Raw genomic sequence first — 21,151 nt, forward strand, 5'->3', positions numbered from 1 at the left:
TACTGCACATAAAAACAACTTACAGTCCTGTCTGTTAACATCCTCCGCTACAATGCCAAGTAAAAATGCTTCTGGTTTTTTCATAAATGTATATTTCAACATCTTTCTCATTCGTTGCAGGTTTTTAAACGGCAGTTGGATGGCCATATGTCACGGGTGCCTTAGTCGTGTTTCCTGCGTTGCAGCGAGTTGGACTAGATGACCCTTGGGGTTCCATCCAACTCGAAGATTCTGTGAAAGTTCTCAGCAACAGAACTTCTCCCTGTGGCCAGACACTCCCAGGAAGTGTCCCCAGGCAAGACATGAAAGCAACAGAACTCTCCATCAGAGCTCCATGTCCACCTGCCCTACACCTGGCAGGTAAAATGAGGGTTTGGGGGTGCCAACGATCAGCTGATTGGGAGCCCCTGCAAAGTCCCAGCTGTGTTTTTCTTTTGCAAGCACTGATGTTTAGTGCTTCCGGGGAGCTGCGTTCAGCACTCAAAGCCCTGGCGACCAGCTGAGTGCTGGATCTCCAAAGCGTAGCACTGTGGTGAGCTTGCACCTGCACAGTATTAATTTCTCACTGCGTAGGTGAAAAATGGATGTCACCGTGACATCAGGAGATCAGAGGGTGGCCAGCCTTCTTCAACTGTCTAACTTGGTGCATGGAGGGTGGGGAAGAGAACAACCCAGACCTTTGTCCAGGTCCAATTCCAGTCCACAATGACTGGTGGCCATTCTGCAGGGTTGCAGGACAGGGCAGGGATTGGAGCTGGGACTTTCAGCCGCTGTGCTAGAACATCGCGTGAAAAGAGGGACGCAGCATCTTTTGCGTCTCTGCTTTGGCAGGCGCCACAAGCAGCTCACCCAAACCGCATGGAGCTCTGTTTGCAAACGGCTGCATCTCATTACCCTCCATCCATTATTCTTTGGGGGTGGGGGTGGTTTGACTTTTCTAGCCTTGAGATTCCGCAGTCAAGGTGATCCCGCTGCCTGGGATAGAAAGTTCCTCCTGAGCACCTGCAAAAAGCTTTTCTCGTCCTCCATCCATGCTGGAATGTCCACTGTGTGGTTTCCCTTCTTTGCCTTTCTTATGGTGTCCATCCAGACCGACAATTCCCTCTCAGCCCACACCACAGGTGCGCCTGCTGTTCTCCTTAATTCGACCAACTTTGCACTTTGCAAAAGGCAAACATCCTCCTTGCTTTTTTTAAATTCCTAAATCCCCCCATCCCCCCCAACTTCCTTCAACCTCCTTCTCTGGTTTATTTCAAAATGATATCATTTCCTGTGGAAGGTTGGCAGTTTGAATCCCCATGATGGGGTGAGTTCCCGTTGCTTTGTCCCAGCTCCTGCCAACCTAGCAGTTTGAAAGCATGCCAGTGCAAGGAGATACAGTGGTATCTCTGGATATGAACGGGATCCGTTCCGGAGCCCCGTTCGCATCCTGAAGTAAACGTAAGGCACGACTGCGCGCCTGCGCATTCCTCCGCTTCCGCGCATGACGTCATTTTGAGCGTCTGCGCATGCGAAAGTGGCGAAACCTGGAAGTAACGCGCTCTGTTACTTCCGGGTCACCGTGGAGCGCAACCCGAAAATACTTAACTTGCAGCTACTTCAACCCAAGGTATGACTGTAAATAGGTACCACTGTAGAGGGAAGGTAAACAGTGTTTCCGTGCGCTCTGGTTTCGGTCACAGTGTCCCGTTGTGCCAGTAGCGGTTTAGTCCTACTGGCAACATGACTGTGGCCTTGTCTGTGGACAAACGCCGGCTCCCTCGGCCTGAAAGCGAGATGAGCGCTGCAACCCCATAGTTGCCTTTGACTGGACTTAACCGTCCAGGGGTCCTTTACCTTTTTACCTCTTTTTACTTTCTGACACTGGCAAAACAAAAGCCCCCAGCTCCCCCAAATTCAACCCTAAGCAATGTATTTGATCTACACCTGCAGAGGGAGCCAAGTGCCCGCAGAGGGTTATATCCTGAACGGGCTCAGGTGTTCTTCAGTTCAAAGAGTGTGAGAGGCATTTTAATGAATTTCATCTTTCTTCTCCCCACCCTTTTGTTTTTCAAGTAGTCACTCAGAATTCTTTATACTCTTTGGGAAACAAACATAATAGTCTTAATGATCCCACTGAGCAGTTAAAATTCAAATTACTGAGCGTTGGGAGCAGCACACACAGACAAGCACTTTCCGTAAATTACTCTCCAATTTGGGTTGTGATAAAAACAAAAATACAGGATTTTTTAAAATGTGCCTGCATATATATATATATATATATATATATATATATATATATATATATATTTCTCTAAATGTTCTTCTTGCATCTGATTTACATTCTTACTTGGCTGCTATTCTTCTTCATAATCTCTTTTATGGAAAAAACAGCAAATGAATTATATTATTTTAAAAATAGCTGTTCTTTACAGTATGGATCTGGCATCTGCTTTCTTTTCATACGCGAAGGCACAAACTGCAAGAAAGGTTTTCCTGTCCAAGCCCCATTTGACACCAAGAGAGTAGGAACATTGGATCTGGGCCCCAGAGAGGCTTGCCTTCAAACGACAGTTACTACTATTATTATCAATTCCTGTTGTTATTGTGAGGGTATCTGTATTTCGCTGTAAATTATTCCATTTGGGATCAAACCCTCTAAAACCAGGTGTTTTTTTAATAATAATAATAATAAGAAGAAGAAGAACAGGAAACTGGGAATAAAGCAGTGCGAAGCAACACAATTTAATATGTCAGCAAGACTTGGCAGGGGAACTCTTTTAGACCTGATCCTGCAAACAGACGACCTCCAAACAGATTCAGACCCAGCAAGAGACCACAGAGCCAGGGTGTGCCCTTAGTGGTTAGAGATTCGGACCTGGGAGAGACCTGTGTTCGAATCCTCACTCAGCTATGAGGCTTGCTGGGTGTGACATTGGGGGCCAGTCACTGACTCCCAGCCTAACCTCTACCTCACAGTGCTGTTGTGAGGAGTAAAAGACGAGGGAGAGAGAGCCACACACACCACCTTGAGATCCATTGTTCAGCCCGGACACTGAGGTCCAGCTCTGAGGGCCTTCTGGCAATTCCCTCCCTGCGAGAAGCGAGGTTACGGGGAACCAGGCAGAGGGCCTTCTCGGTGGTGGCGCCCTCCCTGTGGAACACCCTCCCACCAGTGGAACACCCTCCCACCAGATGTCAAGGAAATAAACAATTATCTGACTTTTAAAAGGGAAGTTTTTAATGTATGATGTTTTTAATGTATGAAGCGTACGCCTCCCGTTTCACCTTCCTCCTAGAAGCCAAAGGGGTCACCGATGAAGAAGACGCCAAGAAGAGGGCAATATTCTTCAGCATCTGCGGAGAGGAGACGTTTGAAATCGCCCGGGCTCTCCTTGCACCCGAAGACGTCGCTACTGTTCCATACAAAACAATAATGGAACAGCTGAAGGGGCACTTTTCGCCACAGCCCTCTGTGGTGGCTCGTCGGAATGCCTTCTATGCAAAGCGGCAAGCCCCTGGGGAAACCATAACTGGGTTTGTGACCTCTCTCCGCCAAGCTGCCCGGTTCTGCAACTTCTCAGAGCTGGAGAACATGCTTCGTGACCGCCTTGTCGGTGGCCTGAAGGATGAGAAGCTGCAACGACGCCTCTACGCTAAGAAGGACCTAACGTTCCAGGTCGCTCTGGAGGAGGCCCTGGCAACGGAAGCTGCCGAGAGGTCGACGCAAGAGGCACGGCCGAGCCAGCCGTCCCAACCGAGGGTCCACCACGAAGACCTCACCGACGACTCAGGATCCAACAGGGAGGAGGTGCACCGAGTACAGCAGCGCACTCAAGCAGCCCACATACCACAGCTGCCTCGACGAGAAGCAGGGAACTGCGCAAGCTGTGGAGACAGTCACGAGAGGAGGACCTGCCGTTTCCGCAACGCAGAGTGCAGGCAGTGCAGAAAATTGGGACACATCGCCCGGGTGTGTCGAGCTCGGCCCACCCAACGCCAGGCATCAGATGACCAATCCAAGAGCCCCAGGTCCCGGGGCTCAACACACCAAGGCAACTCGACGGAGCTCACGGACTTCCAGGTATACCAGTTGCCCCACCCCAACGTAGAGAAAATTTATGTAGAGGTACAGATAGAGGGGGCCCCATGCCGCATGGAGCTTGACACGGGTTCAACTCTATCCATAATCTCGGCAAGGACCTTAAGGAAACTGTGTCCTACTGGGGGTCCCAAACTCAGGCCGGCCCCATTCACCCTCCGGGACTTCCAGAAACGTAAGGTCCCCACAATGGGGGTGGGGACCTTCAGGGTGCAATACCGAGGGCGGACGCGGCAACTGGACTTGCTTGTGGTCAAGGGCCCCTACATTAGCTTACTGGGATTGGCATGGTTTGGACCACTGGGGCTAGCCGTCACCGGGGTGAACCACACTACCTTACAAGTGGACGTGGACGCCATATGCAAGGAATTTCCGGGGGTTTTTGATGGGAAATTGGGACAGTATACGGGCCCCCCCATTGCTCTACAGCTTGACCCCGCAGTACGACCAGTCAGGCTCAAGGCCCGCCGGGTCCCGTTCGCCCTGAAACCCCGTATAGACGAGGAATTGGACCGACTCGTGGAGCAAGGAGTGCTGGAGCCGGTGCCTAATGCCCCCTGGGAAACCCCAATCGTCACACCCGTCAAGCCGAATGGTTCGGTCCGCATCTGCGCAGACTACAAATGTACCATAAACAAGGCCCTCACGGCCCATGCATACCCAGTGCCAGTGGTCAGCCATGTCCTTGCCACCCTGGCTGGGTCGAAAATTTTTGGCAAGCTGGACTTGGCCCAAGCATATCAACAACTGCCAGTAGATGAGGCCACAGCAGAGGCACAGACGATTGTGACACACAGAGGAGCGTTCAGGGTAAAGCGGCTGCAATTCGGTGTCAGCGTGGCACCAGGCATATTCCAGAACCTAATGGACTCTCTCCTTAAAGGGATTCCTGGCGTCACCCCCTTCTTCGATGATGTGTTGATTGCCGGGCCCACACCAGAGGAGTTTGAGGACCGCCTCCGCACCGTTCTGCACCGTTTCCAGACGGCGGGTCTCAAGGTGAAGCGGGAAAAATGTCTACTAGGAGTGCCTCAGGTGGACTTTCTGGGATTTATGGTGGACGCAGAAGGGGTCCACCCGACTGGGGACAAGGTACGGGCCATTTGTGATGCCCCAGCGCCCAAGAACAAGACTGAACTTCAGGCCTTCTTGGGACTATTGAACTTTTACCATTCCTTCCTTCCCCACAAGGCGGCGGTAGCGGAGCCCCTACACAGACTCCTGGACAAGCGGGCCCCTTGGGTGTGGGGCCAGCGCCAGGAGGCCGCATTCCAGGCAGTCAAGGACTTGCTTGTCTCAAACTCGGTCTTGGCACACTTCGACGAGAGGCTGCCGGTGGTGCTAGCATGCGACGCCTCACCCTATGGCATTGGCGCTGTCCTGGGACACCAACTCCCGGATGGAAGAGAGGTACCGGTGGCATACTTTTCCCAGACACTCAACGCAACCGAGCGGAACTACTCGCAAATCGACAAGGAGGGTCTGGCAATCGTGAAGGGAGTAAAAAAATTCCATGATTTCTTGTACGGGCGGCCCTTCACCGTGGTGACTGACCACAAGCCCTTGCTTGGCTTGTTTGCCCCCGAAAAGCAGACCCCCCAAGTGCTGTCTCCTCGTGTCCTCAGGTGGTCAATTTTCCTTGCCAGCTACCAGTATGCACTGATTCACCGCCCTGGGAAGGCGATGGGCCATGCGGACGCCCTCAGCAGGCTACCACTACCGGAAACAGGCCCCGACCCAGCACCTGCACAAGAGGTTATGAGCCTGGAGCTGCTTCCCGACCGCCCCATTCAGGCACAAGAAGTTGCACACCATTCCAAGAAAGATAGGGTCATCTCCCGGGTCCTGGACTGGGTGTGGAGGGGATGGCCCAGCAGCAGCCCCGGGCCAGAATTCGCCGGCTACACAACCCGCAAACATGAACTGTCGGCCCACAAGGGGTGCCTGTTATGGGGAAGCAGGGTCGTTGTTCCCCAGCCCCTCCGCAAAAGGGTCCTCACAGCCCTACACGAGACACACCCAGGGGTAGTAAGAATGAAGGCCCTTGCCAGGAGTTATGTGTGGTGGCCGGGGATCGACGGAGAGATAGAGGCCTGGGTCAAACATTGCCAGGCCTGCCAAGAATCCCGCCCAGATCCCCCAAGGGCCCCAGTCCAGTCCTGGGAGTCCGCCCGAGCACCATGGTCACGCCTGCATGTGGACTTCGCTGGCCCCTTTCAGGGGAAAATATTCTTCATAGTGGTGGACTCCTACACCAAATGGCTGGAAGTCGCACTGGTACCGTCCACTTCTACGTCCGCAGCCATCCGGGTACTACGCAGGCTGTTTGCAACCCACGGGCTCCCTGACACTCTCGTCTCAGACAACGGGACTGCATTTACGTCAGGAGAATTCCAAACCTTCACAGCGCAGAACGCCATCCGCCACATCCGTTCGGCGCCATTCCACCCTGCCACCAATGGCCAAGCAGAACGCATGGTGCGGACCACCAAGGACACCCTTAGCCGCATGACGCAAGGGGATTGGGAGTACCGCCTTGCCACATTCCTCCTAGCACAACACAGCACCCCCAGCTCAACGACTGGCCGGAGCCCCGCTGAACTACTAATGGGTCGGCGCCTTGCAATCAGATTGGACCGCCTTCACCCCGATAGAGCTCAGGATGAGGTAGTGGTGGGGGAAGGCAGGAACCCCTGGACCTTCAAGGCCCAGGACCCAGTGTACGCAAAGAATTTTGGGGCAGGCCCAGCATGGGTACCCGCCACAGTCACCAGGGTCACTGGTCCCGTGTCGTACGAGGTGCTAACGGATGGAGGGCAATGCTGGCGCCGCCACTGCGACCAGATACGGCGACGATTCCCGGGAGAAAACCAGGAGGAGGAAAGGTCAGAGGAGTCCCAAGGGAACAGAGGGGCAGTGAGGCCCATAGAGCAGCAGGGGCAAGCAGGAGAGGCAGAATCAGTAAATACAGAGAGGACCCGCGAGGCCGAAAGGACACCGGAACCAGAACCACGACTGAGCGAGCCGGTTGCACCAGACCAAACAGGCCCATCACAGCCAGCATCCTTGGAACATGAGCCAGAACCTGAACCCCGGACCAGGGAACACCCCAGGCCGCAACGCACACGTAGGCCACCGGCGTACCTCGAGGACTATGAATGCGACCTCCCGGGCAGGACTGGAACTTAGAGGGGAGGGGTGTTATGTACTGAGTTGAATAGGATCCAAACTGCAGCAGTCTGATTGGTCCTAGAACAATAGGATTCAGAATGCAGCAGTCTGATTGGTCCTAGAACAATGCAGCAATATGATTGGTTGGCAGGAACCACCCAATCATGCTCCAGATAGAAGTGAATCCACAACCTGATTGGCTTACAGTAGAATTCCGGAATTAGCCAATCATGTGCAGCCCATTGTGTAAATAATGTATATAAAGCAGATACCTTGAGGGGACTTTCATTCATTCCTCCTCACCACTATGAGCTGAATAAAGAGCATGAAATCACTTTGCGACTCTGAGTATATTTCAATATGTTTTATTGTGGTTTTGATATTCTGTTGGAAGCCACCCAGAGTGGCTGGGGAGGCCCAGCCAGATGCGTGGAGTATAAATAATAAAGTTGTTTATTATTATTATTATTATCATCATCATCATCATCATCATCATCATCATCATCATCATCATCTACGGGACCACCTCTCCTGATACGCCCCGCGGACAACCTTAAGGTCCACTAATGACAACATTTTGGAGGTCCCGAGTCGCAAGGTGGTTAGATTGGTCTCAACTAGGGCCAGGGCCTTTTCAGCACTGGCCCCGACTTGGTGGAAACCTCTGTCACAAAACACCAGGGTCCTGCAGGACTTGACATCTTTCTGCAGGGCCTGCAAGACAGAGCTGTTCCGCCTAGCCTTTGGTTTGGACTCAGTCTGACCCTTAGGTTTCCCTCCCCTTATGGTTTTGATGAGGCTGCATTTTAAATTGCATTTTAACCTGTATTTTAAATTGGTTTTTTCCCCCCCATTATGTTTTTTACTGCAATTTTACTGTTGTTAGCTGCCCTGAGCCCAGCTCTGGCCGGGGAGGGCAGGGTATAAATAAATTTATTATTATTATTATTATTATTATTATTATTATTATTATTATTAGAATAGCCAGAGTTGTGTGGGAGCTGAGTTGGAGGTAAGCTGGAAGCAGGAGATGCAGAAATCTGCTTGCTCTGGGCTGGATCCTAATCTTGCTGGAGACGCAAGATCTGCTGAGTGTCAATGCTGCGAGGTATCACCACCTTGTACTCAGGTTGGATATACAGTGGTGCCCCGCAAGACGAATGCCTCGCAAGACAGAAAACCCGCTAGACGAAAGGGTTTTCCTCTTTGGAGGTGCTTCGCAAAATGAATTTCCTATGGGCTTGCTTCACAAGACGAAAATGTCTTGCGAGTTCCTGCAGGTTCCCCCCCCCCTTTTTCCCAAGCCGCTAAGCCGCTTATCAGCTGATCCGCTAAGCCGCTTAACAGCTGATCCGCTAAGCCGCTTAACAGCTGATCCGCTAAGCCGCTTAACAGTTGATCCGCTAAGCCGCTCATCAGCTGATCCGCTAAGCCGCTTAACAGCTGATCCGCTAAGCCGCTAAGCCGCTTATCAGCTGATCCGCTAAGCCGCTTATCAGCTGATCCGCTAAGCCGCTTATCAGCTGATCCGCTAAGCCGCTAATGGGCTTGCTTCGCAAGACGAAAAAACCGCAAGACGAAGAGACTCGCGGAACAGATTCTTTTCGTCTTGCGAGGCACCACTGTACATGTAAATAAAACCACATATATATTAAAGACACCACAGTCTCTGCTGACCTTCATTGCAATGAAACGAAGTCCTGGGCAAGTGCCTGGGGCTCCTGGAGTCTCTCCCCACGCAGAGATTGTGCAGGTGTGTAACAATGACGACAAATACACTAAAGGGGCTGTATCATCATCATCATCATTATTATTATTCCCGAGAGTGAAAAGGCGGGATACAGTGGTACCTCGGGATGCAAACGGGATCTGTTCCAGAGCATCCCGAAGCAAACGTAACCCGTGTCCACGCGTCTGCGCGTGCCACGTTTCGGCGCTTCTGCGCATGCGCGTGACGTCATTTTGACGGTCTGCGCAGGCGCGAGCGGCGAAACCCAGAAGTCACGCACTCTGTTACTTCCGGGTTGCCACGGAGTGCAATCCGAAAATGCCTAACCCGATGCGTATTCATCCCGAGGTATGACTGTACAAATGTAATCAAAATATACTGCACTTTTCCATGTATTTGATGAGGGTTTTTTTAAATTAAAAAAAGCTTAAAAAGTTGGGGTTAAGAGCCAGTGTGGTGTAGTGGTTAAGAGCTGTGGACTCATAATCTGGGAAACTGGGTTCGCGTCTCCGCTCCTCCACATGCAGCTGCTGGGTGACCTTGGGCTAGTCACACTTCTCCGAAGTCTCTCAGCCCCACTCACCTCACAGGGTGTTTGTTGTGGGGGAGGAAGGGAAAGGAGAATGTTAGCCGCTTTGTGACTCCTTAGGGTAGTGATAAAGCGGGATATCAAATCCAAAACTCTTCTTCTCTTCTATACAAGGATAGCGCATAGCGTTGATGTGTGATTGGCTGCCACTGCGACCCAGAGATTATTATTGGTGGCTGCAGCAAGGGGTAGTGTTTATTGGCTGTTGCTTCGTTAATTGTGCAGGCGATTGGCGGCTTGTGCCGGTGATGGGACAGATGATAAGTGGCTATCGTGACGCGTGCAAGCTCAGCAACTTTGGGCAATCCGCTCCCCCCCATTTTATTAATTTTGAGTCCCCCAAAATAGGGGGCATCTTAGACATGAGGGCGTGTTGTACATGGAAAAATACGGTATATATATATATATATCAGGGGAGGCCAGGTGAGCAGCAGAAAGGAAGACTGGACTTGCCTCATTATCCTTGCAAAAATGAGGGGGCGCAACAGGTCACCGGGAACAGAGATGACGTCGCAGGAGGAAGACAGTCCTGGTTGGGAGAATGTCATCAGGACATCGGCAAACGGCGGATTTGCCTAGCGAAGCCGTGTCCCCAGCCTGAGAAAGCCGCTCGTCCTTGGGCGACGTCCTTCTGATAAGTACTGAGGCTGGAAAGCTGACAGCTGGCACAAGGCGAGCATCGCGCTCGTCAATCTTTTATAACAGCGCATGCAAGGATATTGCAACTAACCTTCCCTTTCCGTCCCAAGACTGCTGCCGTGGCTCTGCTGCATCTTTTCGGACCTTTGGGGGGAGCGGAGGCAACGGGAGGAGCAGCTGGGGGGGGACATCAAGTGGGGGAATTGAGAGGCAGTGTGGCGCAATGGTTAGAGTGTCGGAATAGGACCCAGGACGGCAGGGTTTGAATCCTCACTCAGCCATGAAGCTCACTGGGAGACCTGGGGCCAGGTATCAGCTCTTAGCCCAAGCTCCCTGGTCTCTGTCCCTGGTCCTGAATGGGGTAACTGTGCCCCTGAAGGACCAGGTGCGCAGCCTGGGAGTCATTCTGGACTCACAGCTGTCCATGGAGGCACAGGTCTATTCTGTGTCCAGGGCAGCTGTTTACCAGCTCCATCTGCTATGCAGGATGAGACCCTCCCTGCCCGCGGACTGTCTCGCCAGAGTGGTGCATGCTCTAGTTATCTCTCGTTTGGACTACTGCAATGTGCTCTACGTGGGGCTACCTTTGAAGGTCACCCGGAAACTACAACTAATCCAGAATGCGGCAGCCAGACTGGTGACTGGGGGCAGCCGCCGAGACCACATAACACCGGTCCTGAAAGACCTACATTGTCTCCCAGTACGTTTCCAAGCACAATTCAAAGTGTTGATGCTGACCTTTAAAGCCCTAAACGGCCTCGGCCCGGTAGACCTGAAGGAGCGTCTTCACTCCCATCGTTCTACCCGGACACTGAGATCCAGCTCCGAGGGCCTTCTGGCGGTTCCCTCCCTGAGAGAAGTGAGGTTGCAGGGAACCAGACAGAGGGCCTTCTTGGTAGTGGTACCCGCCCTGTGGAACACCCTCCCACCAGATGTCAAAGAGAAAAATAACTACCAAACTTTTAGAAGACATCTGAAGGCAGCCCTGTTCAGGGAAGCTTTTAATGTTTAATAGGTTATTGTATTTTAGTGTTTTTTTGGAAGCCGCCCAGAGTGGCTGAGGAAACCCAGCCAGATGGGTGGGGTATAAATAATAGATTTTTTATTATTATTATTATTATTATTATTATTATTATTATTATTATTATTAACAGACCCAATCTGTGCATGGTAAGCTACACACCAAAGAGACTAATGATGACATTATTGGTTATTATGCACCCTTTGTTTTCTGCTTGCCACAGATTTGCCCACTCTCACCCCCAGCAAACCTGTGGCTGCCAGGTCTACTCGCAGAAATTAATATGCCACCTGCTCCCCCCCCCCTGCTTTTCTATTACTAGCAGGCAAACATTCTCCAAGCAGAGGTTTGCTTAGAGGGGCAGAGGAGTTCGCATCTCATTCCAAACAAACGGACTTTGAAAGCCTCCTGATTCAGGTTTCCTTCTTTTCCATGCAGTGGGGCAGTGCGGCAGAACTCAATTTAGGCTATTTGGCAGATAAGGTGCTGTAAGAATGGCGATTATGATCGCCTTCGTATCTCTGGGAAGGAAACGAGACGTTGGGCAATCTTTAAGGCTCACCGAACCCAAGCTCAGACATCCAGCTCAGGCATCCCAGCCGCTGATAAAAATATTGCTGAGTATTTAAGCAGAGGGTCGCTCTAGACGGCAGTTTTCTGCAACAAGTGCACTGGTGATGGAATCATATTTCACCTTAATTCTGCTTTATTAGCCGTTCCAATTCCCCAGCAATACCATTTTATTGCTGTCCGGAGGGGCACTCTTGTGCTATAGCGCAACCAAGGCAGGATGACTTCAGCTACCCAAAAGCAGAACATTTCTGGCATGAAGAGTTATGGGATTTCAGCAGAAAGTTACGCAGGCATGAACTGATTGGAAATGAAGCGGTATGTCTCCCCTTAAACTTTTGCAGATGCATTGAAACCGGAATCAACATATCCACAGTGGAAAGTAGATCTGAAATTTACAGATTGTTCTCTTTTGAAAGGAAACTATATGAAAATGATGTAGAGATAGTATATCACACCAGTACAAATAGCAAAAATGTACAAAACCAGGTCAAACATATGCTGGAAATGTAAAGAAGAAGAAGGTACTTTTTATCATATGTGGTGGGAATGCAGAGAAGTTAAAAAAAAATGTTATACAATGAATTGAAAAAAAATGTTTAAAATGACATTTATAAAGAAACCTGAAGCATTTTTGTTAGGGATTGTAGGACAAGACCTACCAAAAAAACCCAAAGAATCTATCTATGTATGCTACAACAGCAGCAAGATTCTTGCTAGCACAAGGATGGAAGAATGAGGAAATCCCAACGAAAGAACAGTGGCAAGAAAAACTGATGAACTATGCAGAATTGGCTAAGTTGACATACAAACTGCGTAATAAGGACAACCGTGACTTCAAGGAAGAATGGGACCTTTTTACAAATTATCTAAAAAGACAACAAAACGACTTGGACTCCTTGGCAGGTTTTGAATAAGCATCCACAAAGTTACCAGTTGAATATATGATAAATAAGGCAATGATATGTACAATTTTATAATATGCAGTGGATAATATGTGCGAAGAATCCAGGGAGGGGAGTTGAGGGAAGTCCTGGGGGGGGGGAGGACGGGAGGAAGGAGAGGAAGGGGAAAAAAGGGGGGAATGTAAATGGTTATATTGATTGATAATTTGTTTGCTAAAATTGTCCAATAAAATATATATTCAAAAAAAGAAGAAGAAACCGGAATCAACGTATGACGTCCCGATAGCATCACAGACACAAATCGTCATGAAAGCTCCATAGAAAATGATGTCTAGAGGGACTCGGGGCTTTGCAATGTTCAAAGCCCTTGGCTTGCATGACTAGAGTTGTCTTTACAACAATCTTGCAAGGGAGGTCATGTTGACATTTCCATTCCACCTTAAGGAACAGACATGGGATTGTTACATGTCACATGCCTGTTTACATTCCCGCACAGTATGCTGGGAACTTCCGTTATGTATAGCTTTTGCTTTTAGCTGTTCTCTCTGAGACGACATGAGAGAGAGACGACATGTTTCTTTGTCCTGATTTATGATGAATAAATCTGTAGTTGTAGTATGCTTCCACAAGCCTCACACCTATTCTGTGTGCACAGTTCAATCTGCTGATAGTGTGCCCTGGCTTTGAAGCCCGGGTCGCTGATTTACGTCGGCGCAGAAGTGATGGTCCATGCAGCAGGATGGCTGGAAGGGAACAGCCCGGCCGGGGCTAGCCAGCTGGCCTCCTGGACCTCTGCATGCCGACAGGTCAGTGCTGGACTCTCCTTCATTGGAGACTTTTCAACAGAGGTTGGACGGCCATCTGTCGATTCCTGCATTTTTGTGAATCTACGACTGCCCATATTGCACATGGGCTGGGAGGGGAAAGGGACTTGAGACGATACACAGTACAGAAATGGTGGGAGATGAAAGGTCCCTTTCAATCGGGAAAATCTGCTTCTGGTAGGGTTGAGCCGAGCAGCTGGAACGGTAGGAAACTATGGGAAACCCCACAGGGAAGAAGGAAGCAACTGGGGCAGAAAACTGATGGATGGGGAAAGGAAGAGGTACCTCCCTGCTTCTCCCCTTGGTTATCAGGCAGAGGTCCTTCTTGGTGGTGGCGCCCGCCCTGTGGAACGCCCTCCCATCAGATGTCAAAGAAATAAACAACTATTGGATTTTTAGAAGACATCTGAAGGCAGCCCTGTTTAGGGAAGCTTTTAATATCTGATGAAGCATTGTATTTTAACATTCTGCTGGAAGCCACCCAGAGCGGCTGGGGAAACCCAGCCAGATGGGTGGGGAATAATAATAATAATAATAATAATAATAATAATAATAATAATAATAATAATATCTCTGCTCTGGAGTGCCTTCACAGGCAGCGGGTTTTTCCAATTGAAAAAAAATGGTGCTTGGGCTATCCTTACAGAGAATCAAAGAAACTATGCGAGCTTTCCTGAAAGTCCTTCCCCACCCTACTTTGGCTAAAGGGCAGGGCATAAATTCTGCAACAACGGGCACAGGTGGCAGGCACAGGTTTGCTGCTGCTGCTGCTGCTGCTGGAAATCTAGATGGAAGGGATCCTGAGAGCCATAAGGTCCAGCCCCCTGGAATGCAGGAATCTCAACTTTGGGCCTCTTGGTGTGCTTAAATTCTAGGCGAGATCTGGACTGTCTGGTTCCGAGCTCACTCTCTTAGGCTGGAATCCTGACCCCACTTACCTGGCCCACAATAGGACTTACTGATGAGTAGACACAAGCAGGATTGCCCTGACAGTCATTGCACTGCATTCTCTCAATCCCTCCTCTCCTCTCCTCCCTCCCTCTCTCTGGGTGTCCTGTCACCGATTTTGCTACCTTCTGAAACACAGACTTCTTTTTGCAGCGCAGCTCTCCAGCCGTGGAATAGGTTCAAGAAATGCACCTATTATGGCAAAGTGTGTAACCTTGCTTTGCGAAAACATGTATCTTAGACACAATTGCATGCAAATGCCTGTCCGTTAGGAGACATCAGCACTAAAAGGCTGGTTTCTAAAGGGTTTTTTGGTTGTTGAAAGAAATACAATAAAAATTGCTAGTTGGTGCGAAGAAGCTGAACTTTGAAAAAATGAGAAACAGAGAGAAGCAGAGTTGCACAGATCCACACATTCCTCGTCCCACATGGCGACACGGACATGTTTCTGCTACCACCACCCCAGGTTATTTGTGAGACCGTTTTAGCATCCTGGGGGAGGCAGAGAGGGGCGGGAAGAGACCAGCAAGGCTTCTCAGACGATATGAATAATGGCAAACGGAGAGAGACTGAGCGAAGGTGCAGGCCAGATAATTGGAAACGCATTAGAAGATTTAGCATTTGCAATGCAAACCACGCAGGGCTGGCCGACGGCCGTTGTCCTGCTTTTCATCTTAAGCAACCAATTCCCCGTCTAGTTCAAGGCGAGAGTTGCGTTTGGGGGAAGGAGTGTTGGATTTACACCGATTTCTTTTCCTTCCCTACTCTGGAGTAAGAGGGTGGGTCTCAGGAGGGGGCTCTTGGCTGTTGAACCCACAGGAACATCAGGTACCACCTTCTGAACATTCCTCAGAACATTCCTTCTGAGGGATGATCAAGGGAGTTGGGCATGTTTAGCCTGCAGGAGTTGAATTCTGGTGCTGGAGGAGACTCTTGAGAGTCCCATGGACTGCAAGAAGATCAAACCTATCCATTCTGAAGGAAATCAGCCCTGAGTGCTCACTGGAAGGACAGGTCCTGAAACTGAGGCTCCAAGACTTTGGCCACCTCATGAGAAGAGAAGACTCCCTGGAAAAGACCCTGATGTTGGGAAAGATGGAGGGCACAAGGAGAAGGGGACGACAGAGGACGAGATGGTTGGACAGTGTTCTCGAAGGTACCAGCATGAGTTTGACCAAACTGCGGGAGGCAGTGAAAGACAGGAGTGCCTGGCGTGCTCTGGTCCATGGGGTCATGAAGAGTCGGACGCGACTAAACGACTAAACAACAACAAAGCCTGCAGGAGAGGAGACTGAAAGTTCGTATGACACCGATCTTCAAATACCCCAAAGGCCATCTAGTTCAATCTCCTGCAATGCAGAAATCTCAGCTAGCCATCCAACCTCTGCTTAAAAACCTCCAAGAAGGAGAGTCTGCCTCCTTTTGACCGAGTCCGTTCTGCTGTGCTTACCATCAGGAAGTGATGTTTAACTGCTGAATAGTTAATCCCTCAAATGCTCCGGAGGTTCAACTCACCACTGATGGATTCAAGTTACGAGAAAGAAGATTCCAACTAAACCATAGGAAGACCTTTGCGGTGGTGAGAGCCATTCGACGGTGGAATGGACTCCTTAAGAAGTTCTTCCATGGCGGCTTTCAAGCAAAGGTTGGGTGGCCCTCTGTCACCGATGCTTTAGCTGAGATCTCTGCATTGCAGAGGGTTGATGACCCTTGTGGACCTCTTTCAACTCCACATTTCTATTATTCCATTTTGTATTTGCATTTCTTTTGAATGTCCGGTTGTTCTTAAATGTCGCTAGCTTTCTGGAGCCCCTGGGGACCCTCGGTGGTTGCTTGCAAGATGTCCTTGCGGTGCTCTGGGACAATTGTCCTCGATGAGGGTTGTCATCCTGCCCCTCCAGCGCTCAAAGCCGCGCTGAGGATCAGGCTCACGCCGCCGGCCAATTACCATTCTTTTATGCTTTAACAAAGATTAGATGATAAATCTGAAAGCGGGCGAGAGGACGAGGATCCTCTTGCGTTTTCTTGCTCATCCTTTTATCTCCGAACGGAGGAAGCTTACTGAACCTTCGCCAGCAATTCACTCAGGCTAATGAAGTGCGTAAGTAATTAGATTAAATAATCTCAAAACCATTATTGGGCTGCCTGAGGCAGATGCACCTCAAAACTATGGCAGATTCGGGGCGAGACGGGAGGGAGGGCCTCCCTTTCCCTTTGAAAGATTTCCCCGCTCTCGTGAGCGCAGGATCGTGACCCTACACCAGGCCTCCTCCAAGACAGAGTCCTCTGGAAACTGTAGCTCTGAGGAGAAGGATGCCCTGGTCCATCTCATGTGGGTCACCAGAACTGCCTCCCCTTCCTTGTGCCTGAAGGAGACTCTTGTGATGGCTGGTCCACAGTCACCTTGGGGAGAGATGCCTCACAGTTGGAAACTCCATTAGCCCCAAAGGAGCCAACAGCTGCAGAAGAAGACTTTTCAACTGGCTAGGAAGTAGCACTCCAGGGATGGAGACCACCCAGCCCTAGAGATGCAGTGGAGCTTTTTTTGAGAGGTATGAGCTGCTGGTAGGGAGTGGTAATAGGGCCCATCCTCGGCCTTGCAGCAGCATAAAACAACAAAAGGAAGTTAAACTATGGAACTCACTGCCACAGGAGGCAGCGATGGCTTCAAAAGAGGATTAGACAATTCACGGAGGAGAGGGCTATTGATGGCTACTAACCATGAAGGCTATGATCTACCTCCACAGTCAGAGGCAGAAATGCTTCTGAAATCCAGTTGCTGGAAACCACAGAAAGGGAGAGTGTTGCTCTTGTGCTCAAAGCCTGCTTTCTGGTTTCCCATAGCGGCATCTGTCTGGCCACTGTCGGAACAGGAGGCTGGACTAGATGGGCCATTGGCCTGATCCAGCAGGCTATTCTTATGCTGTTGTGGGAGAGGAGGAGGAGGAGAACTAGAAGCAGAGGAGGAGGAGAACCAGAAGAAGACTCAGAACCTTGCTGAGACAACATAGATGTTTGGTCTCAGCTGCAGGTGAACTGTCCATGGTGCTGAATCTGATCTCCCTCCAAGTTGCTCATCTGGGGAAGCAGGATATATACCGACCTCCCCTCCCCAGTGACCTAATTCCTAACATAGGGGTGATGCGGGCACAAAACTTCATTGCTAACCCCCCCCCCCAATTGCAGTGGTTCGTGCGTAGCTACAATGTCCTCCTGGCTGATCCCAGGCTCTTCCAAAAGGTCCTAGGATCTGGGGTGCGAAGGTCCTTCCCCTGGGATAGGACTCTAAAGATGCTAGATCCTGTCTGTCTCAGCCAGAGGGAGGGGCTATCCTGTGAGTGACAGGCCTGGCCTCCAAACAACACAGGGGAACAGCTTTGTTAAGATGCTTGGAACCAAGTCAGGAGGTTGGTCCTTGTAACCCCAACTTGTCCAATCTGATAGGTGGCTTCAGATGTCTTTCTGAGACGTCTGCCAACCCAAGATCCTTTGAACTGGGATTGAACTTGGGGACTGACCGGGATTTGAGATAAATTTTGGGCTTTTCCCAAATTTTATGAACGTCCGCTGGCCAAGTGGGGCAGGGGCTCAATGACCCACAGGACTCCTTGCCTAGTTTGCTCTCCTTTCTGACCTCTCTGGGACTTTTCCACCTCTACTACCAGAGATGGGAAGAGCTGAATGTGAGGCCTTCTGCATGCCAAGCTCTGCCACATTCCTACATAGTCTTTCTCTTTGGGATTGAAGTTGCACAACGTCCTTTCTTCCCACCTTGGCCAATGAAATGAAAGTGAAATAAACACAGCTTCCCCAGGAACCTTCCTCCCAAATGAATTGTCCTTCCTTTCCAGTAAGACACATAAATGCAATGAGGCTGATCATAAACGTTTAGTTTTACGTTGCTGTAAATTTTTATCTAATGCTGAAGGGTAAGAGAAGCAGAGGCTACGGGACTTGACTTTGACACTGCTGCGTGGTCTCCCCTTCCTGACCACCGTATAAAGTGGGTTTCTTGACTCTTCTGTTGTGCAAAGGGCGGGGTTGGCTTACCTACCCAAAACACATGCTAAAGAGGTGATGGATTATATGGAATTGGCGGAAATGACTGGCAGAATCCGTGACCTGGGAGAAGAGTTGGTGGAAGAAGACTGGAAGAAATTTAAAGACTATCTTCAGAAACACTGTAAAATTAATGAATGTTAAAATGATGTTGGACTGAAAATAAGTGGCATTAGCAACAAAGTTAATAAGAATATGCAAAAATGAATTGATAAATGGATGAAAATATAGAGTTATAATATGTTAAGATATAGAGTTAAGATAAACGAAAGAGGGTAAGGATTTGCTGATTTGATTATTTAAATGGGAATACAAAAAGGGGAGGTGTGAGGAGGCCAAGGAAATAAGATAACGAGTTAGGGTTACAAAAATGGATTTGTTTTTATTTTCCTTTTCTTATTTTATGTATTTTTGTATGTTTCTTTTATTGTATTTCTTTCTTTTTATATGATCTTTTAAATTCATGTCTTTGTAAAACTCCAATAAATATCTTTAAAAAAAAACAACATGCTAAAGAGGAATCCATCAAAGGGTCCCCTTTTGCTCCAGAAAGGTGTAAGTCCATGACTTCATAGAATTGTAGAAATGGAAGAGACCTCTGGCCAGTCACTCACTCTCAGGCTAACTGACCTCGCAGGGTTGCCGCGAGGATAAAATGTGGGGTTTAGGAGCACTAGGTGCACTGCCTTGAGCTCTTTATCGAGAAAAAGGTTGGCTAGAAATGCAATAAATAGGCGTTCGTCATCCGGGTCAAAGGAGATACTTTATCCAAGTAGCTTAGCTGGACGCAAAGCAGCGTATGCTTTGGGGATTCCCAGAAATGAATTCCTCAGAAGATTCCTCACACCTGAGTCCTCCAGACAGCCAATGAGCATCAACATCGACAGGTATGACCTCCAGTGTCCTGTGCCACCCCCTTGCATCTTGGTGCACCCCAAAGATAATCCCATTGCACCCCAGGGGCAGGTACATCTCACATGGAGACCCCTGGTGTAAGTGGGGACTCGAGAATCAGAGAGACACAGAACATACAAACGGTCTTCTTGAATCTGAAGAGACACCTGTCAGTGGAGTGGTTAGAGCGCTGGACTAAGACCTGGGAGAGGCTGGAGTTCGAAACCCCACTTGGCCATGAAGCTCAATGGGGTGTGGCTTTGGCTACCACTCACTGCCTCTCAGCCAAGCCTACCTCTCAGGGTTGCTGTGAGGACTGAATGAGGAGGGGGACAGCCACGAGGTCCTTCAAGGAAAAGGCAGGATAGAAACACAATGAATGAACACCCAGCTCCGCCAGAAGCAGAGAGCGGTCGGAGGCACTTACGATGTAGCAGGGCTCGCAGTAGGCTTTCTTCTCCACAGCGTAGAAGGGCTGGCCCCGCAGTTTGTTGCCGCAGGTCACGCAGGTGAAGCACTCCACGTGGAAGACCTGGTCCATCGCGGTGCAGCCGGTTCCTTCTCCCACGACGTTCTCCCCGCAGCGGGCACAGCGACCTGGAGGGCAGAGAGGGGCCTGGCGTTAGGGGCCACTCATGGTGCTTGGCTGCGAAGGAGACCCCCATGGGAACGTAAGGGGGCATCAACTGGATCTGCATGGACAGGCGGAGTCCCCCAAACCCTGGGCGGCCCCCATGTGGAATAACGACTCAAGACAACGTGCTATGGGATTAAAATTGGCCACAACTTTATTATGTTTCAGATGTGGGTAGACCTTGGCTCAGGCATTGGGCGTTTATCCCTCCCATTCCCCCGCCGGGGATCTGGGGAACATCAGGGTTATCCAGTGTGGGGGGGGGGGAATGGGCTGGCTCTGGAGAACATATGTTCAAGCAGAGAGAGTCTGTATTGGCAAAACCTATTTGGTGTTTCACAACTTTCCAACTAGTTGCAGGACCTTAGCCAGACCTAGCAGAGTAAACGCAGAATCCACGGAAGCAACTGGCGACTTGGCTGCAGACAGGATAGATGAAGCAGGAACTAAGAACTTGTAGTTAGGTTTTTATATTATACACAGTGGACTATCTACAGGAACAGAACACGGATCTTTTGCTAGCTCTCTCTCACACAACTCACAACTCCTGCACTGACACACAGAACACTGAATACTGAACTAACACAATCCAGTTAGTAGGCCATTAATTATCACTCCCTTGAGAGAGCTTGACCAATCAGGGAGCTGTCTCCATGCCTCTGTTATCACCAGGCAGACTTACTCCTTCAGATTGCCTTCTGACTGTCTTCCAAACCTTAACTGACTCTGTGTGAGTAGCTGCACATACACAGTTTCCCAACAGTCTGCCCCCGTTATGCCGTTGTCGCAGGGGAGAGCAATGACAACCTCTAGGTGTACGGCCAAAGCCTCCCCTCAAACAACCCCTTTAACGGGGAACCCTGGTATTGCTGCCACAAAGAGGAGGGGGGCGTGTGCCACCACTGCACACCCCTCCAATTCAGGGAAGATAGACTAAAGGATTCCACCCAAGGCCTGATACCGTGAAAGTTGTGACGTTTTGCTACGGGAAAGCCAAACCTGCCAGTGCAGGGGAATTCCTTTCCAGCCCTTGAACAGTGACCTTGACGTAGCAGCGCCCGCGTACCTGTGGAGAAAAGGTTAACCT

At 49.9% G+C, this 21,151-nt stretch overlaps 1 protein-coding gene across 4 annotated transcripts in view; it reads right to left on the reverse strand.

Moving 5' to 3' along the window:
• The window catches only part of LPP (LIM domain containing preferred translocation partner in lipoma), a 300,501-nt gene that overhangs the window by 30,284 nt on the left and 249,066 nt on the right, over window positions 1-21,151 (reverse strand). For all 4 annotated transcript variants that reach the window (XM_083612854.1, XM_083612851.1, XM_083612852.1 and 1 more), the window contains one exon: window positions 19,858-20,027. In XM_083612854.1, coding sequence (XP_083468980.1) covers window positions 19,858-20,027 — 170 coding nt within the window. The remainder of the gene's footprint in view (window positions 1-19,857; window positions 20,028-21,151) is intronic.

The sequence above is a fragment of the Podarcis filfolensis genome (genome assembly GCF_964270895.1).
Source record: "Podarcis filfolensis genome assembly, chromosome: 5".
Taxonomy (NCBI): domain Eukaryota; kingdom Metazoa; phylum Chordata; class Lepidosauria; order Squamata; family Lacertidae; genus Podarcis; species Podarcis filfolensis.